Source organism: Geotrypetes seraphini, chromosome 2, assembly GCF_902459505.1.
Source record: "Geotrypetes seraphini chromosome 2, aGeoSer1.1, whole genome shotgun sequence".
Lineage (NCBI taxonomy): Eukaryota > Metazoa > Chordata > Amphibia > Gymnophiona > Dermophiidae > Geotrypetes > Geotrypetes seraphini.
In genome coordinates, this window is record NC_047085.1 from 111,104,879 (window position 1) to 111,119,008 (window position 14,130).

General features: G+C 43.3%; 1 protein-coding gene across 9 annotated transcripts in view; it reads right to left on the minus strand.

Annotated features, from left to right (window-relative positions):
- CHD7 (chromodomain helicase DNA binding protein 7) overlaps positions 1 to 14,130 on the minus strand; it is a 616,542-nt gene that overhangs the window by 48,786 nt on the left and 553,626 nt on the right. For 8 of the 9 annotated variants that reach the window (XM_033933447.1, XM_033933448.1, XM_033933454.1 and 5 more), the window contains one exon: positions 5,676 to 5,836. In XM_033933447.1, the coding sequence (XP_033789338.1) occupies positions 5,676 to 5,836 (161 nt within the window). The remainder of the gene's footprint in view (positions 1 to 5,675; positions 5,837 to 14,130) is intronic. The other variant, XM_033933452.1, reaches the window with a different exon arrangement.

The following is a 14,130-nucleotide window of genomic DNA, read 5'->3' on the forward strand; positions in this document are numbered from 1 at the left end:
AATTAAATCAAAATGGAATGTTTGGTTTACAAAATCTTAGGTCATTGTCCTGAGGAACTAACCACTCTGCTCAGTTTGTTAGGTTCTAATATTGATCACTGCAATATATTTACCTATACTTAGGTTTTCCCTCTGTTAAAAATGTTAAATTTAAGATTTTGGAGTTTTTTTTACAAATTCTTTTATGTATCAATCTGTGAAATTTTGGAATTATTTACCCCAGGAGATTCATTGGCATTCATGTTATTTTCTTTTTCATAGGTTACCAAAATTATATTTGTTTTTAAAATATTTAAAAATTTTCTAAAATTTTATTTTATATTGTATAGTACTGATTATTGTATCAGTATCTTTGTTATCCCGCTCTGAACGTCTAAAGAGGGATAAAGTGAGTAATAAGTCCTCTAACCTAACATAACTCTGGCAGTTGTTGCTCAAATTTCTGCTACTTACTATGCTCAGATCAACAAATCAGGATAGATCCTCCCGCTCCCCTCCCCCAACTAACAACCCTTAAGGAGAAAGCTACCCTCAATTTTAAAAATGTCTGTGAAACTGTAACCAGCCCAAAATTTACCCCTCAAAATTTAAAGTGGCCTCCTGGAACCACAATTATCAGGAACCACTGATGAATCGCCCTGCTAGGAATGTGGAGGGAAGCCTCAGAGTTTTAAAAATGCCAGGAACTCTCTTTGAATACAGCAAACCATTATCAAGCAAAGTTCTCTATCCAAAAATGTAGAATTTGGAGGTCTCTATTTCCTGTTTCGGAAGAAATATTCCGCAGCATAGTACTAGGTTGCTCTTCAATGAAGGCTCTTGACAAAGTATCCAAAGGCAAGGAAATAACACTCCAAACGAAAATCAGACTTGTCCATGCACTCATTTTCTCAGTGATTAATTACGGAAGTGAAAGCTGGACACGAAGGAAACAAGACAAAAAGAAGATTGACTCTTTTGAGCTTTTGTGCTGAAGAAGGATTTTATGTGTGCCATGGACTGCCAGAAGAACTAGCAAGTCAATTCTGGAAGAGATCAAACTGGCTATTTATTTGATTGGTTTTATATCCCATCCTCCTGAAGAGCTCAGAACTGCTATTGTATGATACTCAAAGACCAAATGATGAAGTTATGACTGTCTTATTTTGGTCACATTGTCAGAAGAGAAAAATCATTGGAGAATAACATTATGTTTTGGAAGATCGAAGGAACCAGGTGAAAAGGGCAACCTGCAATCAGATGGCTGGACATGTTGAAAACAACAATAGGGATGACGCTGGAGGACCTTACCAGCCTAGCACAAAACCAGCCTTTTTTTTGATCTGTAATTCATCAAGTTGCTAGGCTCGAACATGAGTTGATGGCACCTATTTCCTGTTTCAAGTCCAAAATGGCCCCACACCGTGCCTTCTTTCTTGATATGAAAAATAAATGGCATATATAGCACCACTAATTCCATCTGAAACAGATGCTCCAGCTTCTCTTTGGCTGCCTTTTTGGTTAGAGGAGGGGGAGAAACTGATGAGGAAACTCCATGAAAATTAAATAAAATCTTCAGAAATATTTGCCCAGCTTTTCATTTGTGGCACAAATCTTCCACTGCTGCACCTGAGTGGCAGAATCTTCAGGCTGTGCAGTGTTTGCCATGTTCAGCCTACACTGACATAGCCTGACCTAGTGCTACACTACTCCCCAAGTAATCGCTGCCTCCTACTCACATTTGGCACTATAAGACAAGTGTCCCTCCCCCAGGCTGCTTTTGTCTTATTTTTGTTTTCTTTAATTTTACTATCAATAAACACCCTTCCCTTACTGTCTCTGATCCCCTTCTACCTCTGTCAAATGTAAGAGGAAACTAGAGGTACACTGGAAGTTCTCAGGAACAGAAAGGTAGGCAAGGGAAAAAGAGCTGGGTCCCAAACCACAGTTTGTTTCCCCTGGGCCTAGAATATTTATTTATTTTAAAAAATTATATCCCACACCATCTCTAAGTATGAGTGGGTTACAACAATATATCCACAATAAAATAGAAACATTTCAACAATACAAAAAAAAAAAAAAAACCCCAGCCTGGACCAAAGTTCTCCTTCATAGTCCTGATGTTCACTGTGTGTATGTAGGGGGTGGGGGGAGGGAAATGGTCCCCTTCAGTTGCCCTTAAGGATTTCTGCTGCCTCATGTCCTACGCTGTCGCTTCAAATTTGACTCACCACAAACTAACCAAGGTTGGAGAAACAGTTTTATCAGTTTGGTGAGGCTTGAGATTTCACACCAGCCAATAAATGTATTCATCCACCCGACAGCTGTTTGGTGAAATATGACCATGTCAGCAACCTTGTTTAGACATGGGAGTTAAGTGTGGCAAATAAAGATGGTTTTTCATATGGTCTGCTTCTCTTCTGTTTTTGATATTAATGGAATCATAATAGGTTTCTTTTTTTACTTGGGACAATGAAGGGTTATGTGAATTGTCCTGGATCATAAGGAGCCATAGTGGAAATCGAACTTTGTTCCTCATTTAAATATTCCTCCACCTCAAACAATTATGTATATATTGTCAGATGTCAGCCCAGTGGTTCTGTCTCCATTTTCTGGTAGAGGAGTGTAAATCTGCACAATGAAGAAGGGTTTAGTTTTGTCCAGTGCCTCAAATCTGATTTTTGTTTTTGGTGTTTGGAAAGGGAATGATACAGGAAGCATTCTTGATGCTGTAACTTTTTGTGTGGTCTATGTTTTTATGGTAGACTTTTTTTCTGGGGAATTTATCATTAGTTTATTTCATAAAGAATGCACACCATGAGGATAGTAGTAGAAAACTCACCCCCCACCCCGGTAAATAGTGTATTTTGGTAAACAGATAGCACATTCCTTTAAATCAATTATCTACCTTGCTATACTGTACATTATACAGTAGAAGTCCAAAAATCCAGACTGCTCTGGATTTTCAGATTCTCAGGCAGTACTTTTAAAATTCAAATGTAATGATTAAAGAAGAGATGAACAAGTCAATTTTGTTGATTTATTCACTAATAAAAATAGAATGCTTGAATTTTTACAGGGAAATATACAAGAAACTTAGAATATTATGTCTCAATGAGATACACAGACCATATTAAGAGTCATAGAAAACAGGTATTTTACTGTAAAATTTGTTTTAAATGTTCATTTTTTTTTTACTGTAAAAGCTCCAGCATCACCGCATCTCTCTCTTTCCCCAAGAGTCCGGATTGCAATTTTAGAGTCTGTTTTCTCAGATGGTTTGGATTTTTGTATTTGTACTGTATCATGAACACAAAATTAACATTTGCACTGAATGAGCCCTATTTAGTAATCATTTTTCTTCAGCACTCAGAGGGAAGACCTGACAGCCATGGAAGGCATTTCTTTCTGGTTCATATAACTGTTTATTGCTGATATCCTCCGCCATCTAAAATCCTCATGTGCTCACTCTTTTCTGCTGGCTCTTCAACATTTGGAGCCACATGCTGTACCCATTTCTCCAGCAATTTTAGCCAATCACTGTGATACTACTACTAATCTTTTCTATAACACTATATCCAAATGTGGATTATGGGTAATGTGCAGTGTGTCTGAAGAGCTGCATAAAGCTAAGTCAGCAGTACCTGCCTCACCTAAAAATACTGTATTTATTGTGCAAAGGAATAAGGGCTAGATTCACTAAGCAAACCAATCATGTACCGATCAGTTTGCGACCCCTTTGCGACCCGATTTCCCTCCGACCCGATTCACTAACCTATGTCCCAATCATCCTCTGATCCATGCATGCAAATGAGGAGGAACGACATTGAAATGATGGCAGGCAGTGATTTACAAACAAAAACCCTGCAACACTGACTGGGCTGGCCGATCACAAACAAGCAACTGTTGGGGACCAGTCGTTCACTACTTTCCGACTGCCATCTCGTGCTCTGCCTGCTGTCTATCCCGACTTTCCAGCTCTCTGCCCCCGACTCTCCTGTTCTCTCTGCCACGATGTTCTCCTGCTGCCCTGCTCTGCCCCGAATCTGCTCTCCTGCTCCTTGCCTCGACTGCCTTTCTCTCTGCCCCCGAATCTGCTCTCCTGCTCCTTAAGCCCCGACTTTCTGCCTTTTTCTCTGCCCCCAAATCTGCTCTCCTGCTCCTTGCCCCAACTCGCTGCCTTTTTCTCCTGCTGCCCTGCTCTGCCCCGCCCCAAATCTCCTCTCCTGCCGCCCCAAATCTCCTGCACGGCTTTCTGCCCCAAGCACTGCCCTGCCTTCCCCTGCAGTGCGAGCCCATGGTTTTAACCCGCGGGTTTAAAGCGGGTTAAAACCATGGGCTCGCTGGGCTAGTAAAAGTAAAAAAAAAAGTTGTGGCTCTTAGATGCATGCACAGACCATCTTCAGATGGTCTGCGCTTGCGTCAGGATCGCACACTAATGATCCGTGTGGTCGGAGGGGGGCATTCCTCCGATTGCCCTCGTTTTAATTTGTTTGGTGAACTGGTTAGGCCTGCACGGATTGGCCATGGAGAGTCAGGTTAGTGAATCTAGCCCTAAGTCTCTATGGCTGCAATCATGACTGAATTTCAGAACCTTCAGGATTTGAATAAAGACAAAAATGGCAAGCACTTCCCCCATACATAGGAATATTAAATTAATTATTTTTTTAAAATTGATATCCAGATCCATTCAGCTTCAGTGACTGGCTGCCTGCATCTTTAACACATGCTTCATTGTTCACATGCTTTGAGCATCAACACATGTATGTGAGGTATGCCTAAATGCCAATGTATTTGTATTGAAGACTTCCTGTGAATGATACTGGTTAATAATTCTGTTTGTTTTGAGTTTTTTTGCAGTACTTTTAAGTTGGACAAAAAATGTCTTTGAATGTTAACTGGTTTCCCTCAAGCAATTGAAGCAAAACACAGCAAGATGTTGATGGCCTAAGATTCCTTGGAAAACATGTTTAAAGTTTGACAGTGTGAATTTTATAAGCATTTTAATTTGATTTTGATGAACTATTATTTTCTTTTGTAGTACACCTTAATCATCACTTAAAAGTCCATCTATCACTATATGAGTTCTTTTTACATTTTTACAGTGATTAAACTCACCATTGACAGAAGCTTTGATTCCAGGTCAGGGACTGCTACCAGCACAGGTTATGGGCACAACTACATATATTTTTCAAATTTAATTTATAGTTTATTTGAAAAATAGTATAAAGTCTTAATCTTGAGGTGTTTTTAATAAAATTTATAGATGATAAAATTAAGCCAAAAATTGGTTTAAAACAATTTTAATGACCCAAAATATCCAGGAATTTATGGGTGAAAATCAGGTCAAAAAGTAAAAATGGAGGTTCTTAGTATTTTTTTTATATTACAGTATTTGTAATTTTTTAAATTTTACTCTGTTTATATGCTTGTAACTCTGAATGGCTTTTGCATTGTATTTAATTTATCATTCTTTCTGGATCCAAAAGACAAGGGCATGTAAATCAAAAATAGAAACAGAAAAACAAAGGCAAAACTTGTTTTCGGATATTTAAATTTACTGAAAATGTATAAATGTAATAATATGAATATGTATTTGTCAGATCTTTCCTAACAAATTGTATACAATGTAATAAATCAGAGCTCTAAAGTGTTGACCAAGGGGAAAAAAGGCAGACACTCAATGCTGCACCAACCTTGGGCCAAAATGAAAAGGCGAAAGTCCTTTCATGAAGCATCTGAGCTAGCGACTGGTCTCCATCCTCCAAGTAAAATCCATCACGGGTTTCATCTCGGGCAGTGCTCAAGGATGCATTGCTTTCTTCATCAAAATTCTTACCTTGAGAAACAGTCCCTGCTGAGGAACAGATCACTAGGCATTAATACACAGAGACCCATTCACCACAACCAAGGCTGAGGAATTGCTGCCAACAGATTTAGAGGAAAATGGCTCAAAATTAGGATGTGTCTACTAAGGGAAACAAATATTTGATAAGTAAGACAGCTAACAAAAAAAACGTACAGGTGGCATATTCTTACAAATACTTCAAATTCCTGCATCACACAAGACCAATTACACACAGACAAGAATCAAACAAGTTATGGCGGTTATAACAGAAGCTCTATTCTTATTCTGGACCAGAAGAGGTGCTGTGCAAGGGCTTCCAGGGACAGAAAGATTTTCACTGGTAAGAATTTGCTAGGAAATTGCTTTTAAACTTGGAAAAGGTAGATCTAAAATTAAACAGGTAAGCTCAAGGACTTTATTTTAAATATATTACTCACTTAACAAAGAAGTTTAAAGGATAGTTTTTCTTTGCACATAAAGCACAGTTACTTACCGTAACAGTTGTTATCCAGGGACAGCAGGCAGCTATTCTCACATATGGATGACGTCATCCACAGAGCCCGGATGTGGACAGCCTTGCAAGCATACTTGCTTGTAGAAAACTTCAGAAGTTTCAAGTCAGCCGCACCGCGCATACGCGAGTGCCTTCCCGCACAGCACAGGGCGAGTCTCCTCAGTTCAGATAGCTAGCAGAGAAGCCAACCAGGGGAGGTGGGTGGGTTGTGAGAATAGCTACCTGCTGTCCCTGGATAACAACTGTTACAGTAAGTAACTGTGCTTTATTCCAGGACAAGTAGGCAGCCTATTCTCACATATGGGTGCCTCCAAGCTAACCAGAATGGGATGGTGGGAGCGTTGGCAACTTAGGAGAATAAATTTTGTAATACTCTCTGGCCAAAATGCCATCCTGTCTGGAGAAAACATCCAGACAATAGTGAGAGATGAAAGTATAAACCGAGGACCAGGTGGCAGCTTTACAAATTTCCTCAATAGGAGTGGATCTGAGGAAAGCTACTGAGGAAAGCTCTGACTTTATGGGCTGTGACTCAACTCTGTAGATGTAATCCAGCCTGGGCATAGCAAACAGATATACAAGCAGCCATCCAGTTGGAGATGGTATGTTTAGAGATTGGATATCCCAACTTGTTTGGATCGAAGGAGACAAAATGTTGAGGAGCAGTTCTGTGTGGTTTGGTGCACTCCAAGTAGAAGGCCAAAGCACATTTAGTCCAGAGTATCAAGAGCTGATTCTCCAGGGTGAGAATGAAGCTTTGGAAAAAACACTGGAAGAACAATGGATTAATTGAGATGAAATTCTGAAACCACTTTAGGTAAGAATTTAGGATGAGTACGAAGGAGCACCTTGTCATGATGGAACAGAGTGAAAGGTGGATCAGCAACTAAAGCTTGCAGCTCACTGACTCTTCTAGCAGATGTGAGAGCAATGAGAAAGACCACTTTCCAAGTGAGATATATCAGATGAGCCGTAGACATTGGTTCAGATAGAGGCTTCATCAATTGAGCAAGAACAACATTGAGATCCCAAACCACTGGAGGCGGTTTGAAAGGAGGTTTAATATTGAAAAGTCCTTTCATAAATTTGGAAACCACCGGATGAGCAGATAGGGGTTTCCCTTCAATAGGCTGGTGGAAAGCCACAATTGCAATGAGATGGACTCGGATCGATGTAGACTTGAGGCCAGAGGTCGATAAGTTCAAAAGATAATCCAGAACAGAAGATAAGGAGGAATCTTTAGGCGCCTTATCATGAGAGATGCACCACGTGGCGAATCTAGTCCATTTTTGATGGTAGCATTGTCTAGTGGTAGGCTTTCTAGAAGCCTCTAAGATGTCTCTTAAAGGCTAAGAAAACTGAAGAGGAGTTATGTTGAAAGGTACTAAGCTGTCAGGTGCAGAGACTGCATGTTGGGATGAAGTAGGGATCCTTGACTGTGTAAGCAAAGACGGAAAAACTGGTAGAAGGTATGGCTCCCTGCTGCTGAGTTGAAGTAGAAGGGAGTACCAAGGTTGGCTCGGCCACCGAGGAGCTATCAGAATCATGGTGGCAAGATCGTTCTTCAACTTGACAAGAGTTTGAGAATGAGAGAGAATGGAGGGAATGCATCCAGTAGAAAAGCATCTGCCTCGAGGTGATGAGGAGAATATATCCTGGAGCAGAACTGAGGCAGTTTGTGGTTGTGGGGAGATGCAAAGAGATCTATCTTAGGAGTTCTCCACTGCGAAAATATGTGATGAAGAGGTGAGGAATTGAGTGTCCATTCGTGAGGTTGCAGAAGACGACTCAATTTGTCTACCAAACAGTTTTTCACCCCTTGGATGTAGAGAGCTTTCAGGAAGGTGTTGTGGAGGATTGCCCAGTCCCAAACCTTCAGACCTTCTTGACAAAGGGAGGAAGATCCTGTCCCTCCATTTGTTGCCATAGTACATGGCGACTTGGTTGTCTGTCCAAATGAGGACTACCTGGTCGTGAAGATGTTGAAAAGCTTTGAGAGCATTGAAGATCGCTCTGAATTCCAGCAGATTGATGTGACATTGATGATCCATACTAGTCCAGTGGCCTTGAGTACAGAGACCATCGAGATGAGCCCCCCAAGCGTAGGTCGAGGAATCTATCGTGAGGACCTTCTGATGAGCGGGCGTTTGAAACAGCAAGCCTCTGGAGAGATTGGAAGAGAGCATCCATCAGCGTAGAGACTGTCTCAATGAAGGAGTGACTGTAATGTGTTGAGAGAGTGGTTTGCAAACCTGCATCCACTGAGATGCCAGGGTCCACTGAGGAATTCTAAGGTGAAGTCTGGCAAAAGGAGTCACATGCACTGTGGAGGCCATGTGTCCTAGGAGGACCATCATGTGTCTCACTGAGATTGAAGAGCGGGAAGACACTGCATGACAGAGTTGAAGAAGAGCATCCAGATGTTGTTGAGGAAGGAATGCTCTGAGTTGGATAGTGTCTAGAACAGCTCCGATGAACTCCAGATTCTGAGAGGGCTGAAGTTGGGATTTGGGGAAGTTGATTTCGAATCCCAAGCTTTGTAGGAACCACGTAGTCCATTGGGTAGCTACAATAACCCCCTGAGATGTTGAATCTTTGATGAGCCAGTTGTCTAGATAGGGAAACAACTGAAGACCATGGTTCCTTAGAGCTGCTGCTACCACCACCAGGCACTTGGTGAACACTCTGGGAGATGAAGCCAGGCCGAAAGCTAGCACTCTGTATAGGTAATTCAGATTAGCCACCCGAAATCTGAGGTACTGACAGGAGGTTGGATGAATGGGGATGTAAATATAAGCCTCCTTGAGATATAGAGAACGTAACCAATTGTTCTGATCTAGAAGGGGGTAAAGGGACGCCAGGGACAACATGCAAAATTTTTCTTTGACTAGAAATTTGTTGAGAGCCCTCAGATCCAGAATGGGTCGCAGAGCGCCCATCTTCTTTGGAACTAGAAAGTAACGGGAGTAAAACCCTCTGCGCTGCTGTTCCAGAGGAACTTCCTCGATGGCACGGAGACGAAGCAGAGCTATAGCTTCCTGAAGAAGAAGGGAGGTCTGGGATGGATTGGAAGGATACTCTCTTGGAGGAAGCTCTGGTGGAACCTAAATGAAATGAAGAGAGTATCCTTCCCTGATTATGGACAACACCCAGAGGTCGGATGTAATGGTCTCCTATCGATGGTAAAAATGATGGAGATGACCTCCTATGGGGGGAAGGGAGGACAGAGGCAGAACGATGGAGGTTATGCTCTGTTTTAAACAGTCAAAAAGGCTGCGCAGCCTTAGGTGCAGCAGAAGGCTGAAGTTTCTATTGCTTCTGCTGCTGTTGTTTCTTGGGAGGTGCTCGAGTGTAAGGAGCCGCCCTTGGAGTATAAAAAAAGCGCCTCTGGAAAACTGGAGTAGGGCATGAAGGTTTTGTAGTAGCTGGCTTTGGCTTTGGTTTGACAATGGAAGCAAAAAACCTTTCGTGTTCAGACAATATCTTAATGGCAGCCTCTATAGATTCATCAAAGAGGTCATTGCCCTCACAAGGAATGTTGGCCAGATGGTCCTGAAGATTAGGATCCATGTCAATGGTGCGAAGCTAGGCCAAGCATTGCATGGCTACAGAGAAAGCAATGGCCCTAGAAGACAGTTCAAAGGCATCATAAGATGACTGGAGAAGATGCAATCTGAGTTGTGACAGAGTAGCAGTGACTTCTTGGAATTCGAAATGCCTATGTTGATCCAGGTTCTGGAGAAAGCCTGGAAGAATATCAATGAGGAACTTGAGATAAGTAACAAAGATAAAATTGTTGTTGAGGACTTTGGAGGACATGATAGCATTTTGATAAAGACGACGTCCAAACTTGTCCATGGTCTTACCCTCTCTTCCAGGAGGAACTGTAGCATAGACCCTGGAAGGATGGGTTCTGTTCAAAGAGGACTCCACAAGGAGGGATTGATGAGATAACTGTGAATTCTCAAACCCTTTGTAATGTAGAGTTCTATACCTCGAGTCCAACTTGCCTGGAACAGCAGGTATAGCATAAGGAGTCTCCAGACATCGTTTGAAAGTTTGAGACAAAAGCTTATGAAGAGGAAGCTTAAGTGATTCCACAGGAGGTTGAGGCAGATGCATGGCCTCAAGATACTCCTTAGAGTATTTAGAGCCAGCATCTAATTGAATTTCCAGGTCATCAGCCATCCGACGAAGGAAGGAAGAGCAGGAGAGCTGATCCGCCAGGGCCTTGCCTCGAAAAGGACTCGATGACCTGGAGGCACCTCGAGTGGAGAACAAAGGCGAAGCCTCTCTGGAGAAGTGGCAATCCAAAGAATATGGAGACTTGGAAGAGGCTGATTTTTCTGGGTCTCCAAATGGCAACCTCGATCGAGGAGTTGGAGGCCTCGAAGAGCTGGAAGGTCTGGAATGAGGTCTAGATGAGGAAGGCTGCTCTTTGGAAGGAGACCTGCGCCTCAATGAGGGCCTCAATCGACGACGAGAGTGATGCCTGGAAGCAGGCCTTGAGTAGGATCGAGGAGACTTTGCCCTATGTATGGAAACAGGCAATGTCGCTGGTGAATGAATAGGGCTAAAAGCTGTAGATGGAAACTCAATGGTTTGGATCGAGGAATCTCGAAGCACTCCCAAAGACTCTGCTCCTTGTATGGAGTGTGAGGATTCCTGTCGAGACACTCACAAAGAACTACTCCTTGCTTCGAGTATGTAGATGCCAGACCAGACACTTGCAAAGACTCTGCTCCTTGCATAGAGTGTTAAGCTTCAGCTCGAGGCACAGGCAGGGACTCAACCTCGCGGGAGACTGCTGATTGCCCAGGCTGGATTACAGGAGGTATTGTTGAGGCAGAACCATATTTGCTCAGTAATTGAATAAATTGCTGCTCCAACATGGTCCGGAGAGAAGCCTGCAAATGTGGACCGCGTCTGAAACTGGACCACTTGCTGAGGCTATAGGCTTTGACTTGGAGGTCTTGGAGAGCTTGAGGACCACCTCCGGAACCTTCTGCTTAGGTATCTGACCTGAAGGGGACTCAGGGGAAGATAAAGCAGGTGTACTCGAGGCTAAAGATGATCCAAATGAGGAGAGTCTGATGAGACTCGAAGTCGGAGTCGTGGAAGGAGGAGGACCCTCGCTAGAAGGTGGGACCGAGGCAGCACTCGAGGTCAAGGGTGTCACTGAAGAGTCCATCCTGAAGAGTCTTTCCACTAAAACACGATGACATTTAAGGGCTCAAGGTTGAAGAATAGCATAGTGCTCGCATGACTTAGGACTATGGTCTGGCCTGTGGCACCAGCGGTGTGGGTCCGTGACAGAAATCGCACGCTGGCACTGGCTACACTTTTTGAAGCCCATTACTGTCCAGGACATAGGAGGGAAGATAGCTGCTGCGAAGTCGAAGCTCGGAGGCTGTGGCCTGCCCCGCCAGTCAGTTAACGAAGAAAAATAAAATAAAGTCTTCTTTTTGTAAAAAAATAAAGAAAGTAAAAGAAATAAGGAACACAGCGATTCGTGACTAAAAAGAACACAAACTCCTGTGAGAGAAGGCACAAAGTGAACAAAGTTCAGCGCAGAACATCAAAGTACAGACTTCTCGGCTCCGTGGAAAACTGAGAACTGAGGAGACTCGTCCTGTGCTGGGCAGGAAGGCACTCGTGCATGCACGGTGCGGCTGACTCGAAACTTCTGAAGTTTTCTACAAGCTAGTATGCTTGTGAGGCTGTCCGTATCTGGGCTCCGTGGATGACATCACCCATATGTGAGAATAGGCTGCCTGCTTGTCCTGAGATAAAGTCTCTTACAGTTCACAGGCTAGCTTTTAAGTGGGCTATTTTAAAGTTACTATAGTATCAGTATACAGCACAGCTAACAGGCACAGGAAGCCTCAGTTTAGACTTTAATTCCCACCCACCTACCCCAACTCTCATGCATCCTGGCCTGATCTATTTAGTTTAAGGGCCTATAAATCAGTAATTAGCTCTTAGAAATAGTTTACTTAGATCCACACAGGGGAACCTACTAACATTAAAAAATAACAATAAAAACAAAATATTAGTTTAGCCCAACATATAACTAGCAATCTAAGGGGATTTTAGTTTACACAGTCCCACTCCCTTAGCAACTTAAGAAATCACTATTATTAAAATGTAGGCTGCAGTCCAGCAGCGAAATGGGGGCTATCTATTCTTTTGCACTAACATAGAAACATAGAAAGATGACGGCAGAAAAGGGCTATAGCCCACCAAGTCTGCCCACTCTACTGACCCTCCCTATCAAGTCTGAGTGTCTTATTAGGCCTCTGTAGGGATCCCACGTAGATGTCCCATTTATTCTTAAAGTCAAGCACGCTGTTGGCCTTGGCTCCTGCTCCGGAAGCTTATTCCAGTGCCCCACCACTCTTTCCGTGAAGAAATACTTCCTAAGGTCACCCCTAAATTTCCCTCCTCTGAGTTTGAGCGGATGCCCTCTTGTGGCCGAGGGTCCCCTGAGTAGGAAGGTGTCATCTTCTACCTCGACACGACCCGTGATGTATTTAAACGTTTCAATCATGTCTCCCCTCTCCCTGCGTTCCTCCAGAGTGTAGAGCTGCAGTTTGTTCAGTTTCTCTTCGTACGAGAGACCCTTGAGCCCCGAGATATTCCTAGTGGCCATCCGCTGAACCGACTCGACTCTAAGCACATCTTTGTGGTAATGTGGCCTCCAGAACTGCACACAGTACTCCAGGTGAGGTCTCACCATGGTTCTATACAGTGGCATTATGACCTCAGGTTTCCTGCTTACGAAACTTCTATTGATACATCCCATCATTTGTCTTGCCTTGGATGATGCTTTTTCCACCTGATTTGCAACCTTCATGTCTGCACTGATGATCACTCCCAAGTCTCGCTCTACTGTCGTCCTAGCCAACGTTTCTCCATTTAAGATGTAGGTTTTGCACGGATTCCTGCTACCGAGGTGCATGACCTTACATTTCTTGGCGTTGAAGCCCAGCTGCCAAGTTGCGGACCAGCTCTCCAACGTAAGCAGGTCCTACGTCATACAATCCTGCAAATTATTTTCCCTTACTATATTGCATATTTTGGCGTCATCGGCGAATAATGTTACTTTACCCTGAAGCCCTCGTGTCAAGTCCCTTATGAATATGTTAAAAAGGAGTGGACCCAGGACTGAGCCCTGCGGGATTCCGCTGGTCATTTCCGATGTTTCAGAGAAGGTGCCGTTGACCACCACCCTTTGAAGTCTACCACTCAGCCAATCTTTGACCCAAGTAGTTAGCGTCTCACCTATCCCCATTGATTTCATCTTGCTTAAAAGCCTGCGGTGTGGGACACTGTCAAAAGCTTTACTAAAATCCAAGTACACTATGTCCAGAGACTCCCCGGAGTCCAGCTTCATTGTTACCCAATCAAAGAAGCTGATGAGATTAGATTGGCATGACCTGCCCCTAGTGAATCCATGTTGATTGGGATCCCTCAGATTCCCCTCCTCCAAGATCATGTCTAACTTGCGTTTAAGTAGTGTTTCCATGAGTTTACACACTATCGATGTGAGACTCACTGGTCTGTAATTCGCAGCCTCTGCTCTGCAACCCTTTTTGTGCAGAGGAACGACGTTAGCTGTTTTCCAGTCCAGTGGGACTCTCCCCGTCCGTAGGGAAAGATTGAAGAGCATGGCTAATGGCTCTGCCAGGACTCCGCACAGCTCTTGAGCACTCTTGGGTGCACTTTGTCTGGTCCCATGGCTTTGCTCACCTTGAGTCTTGCCAGTTCGCTGTAAACGTCAGCTGGT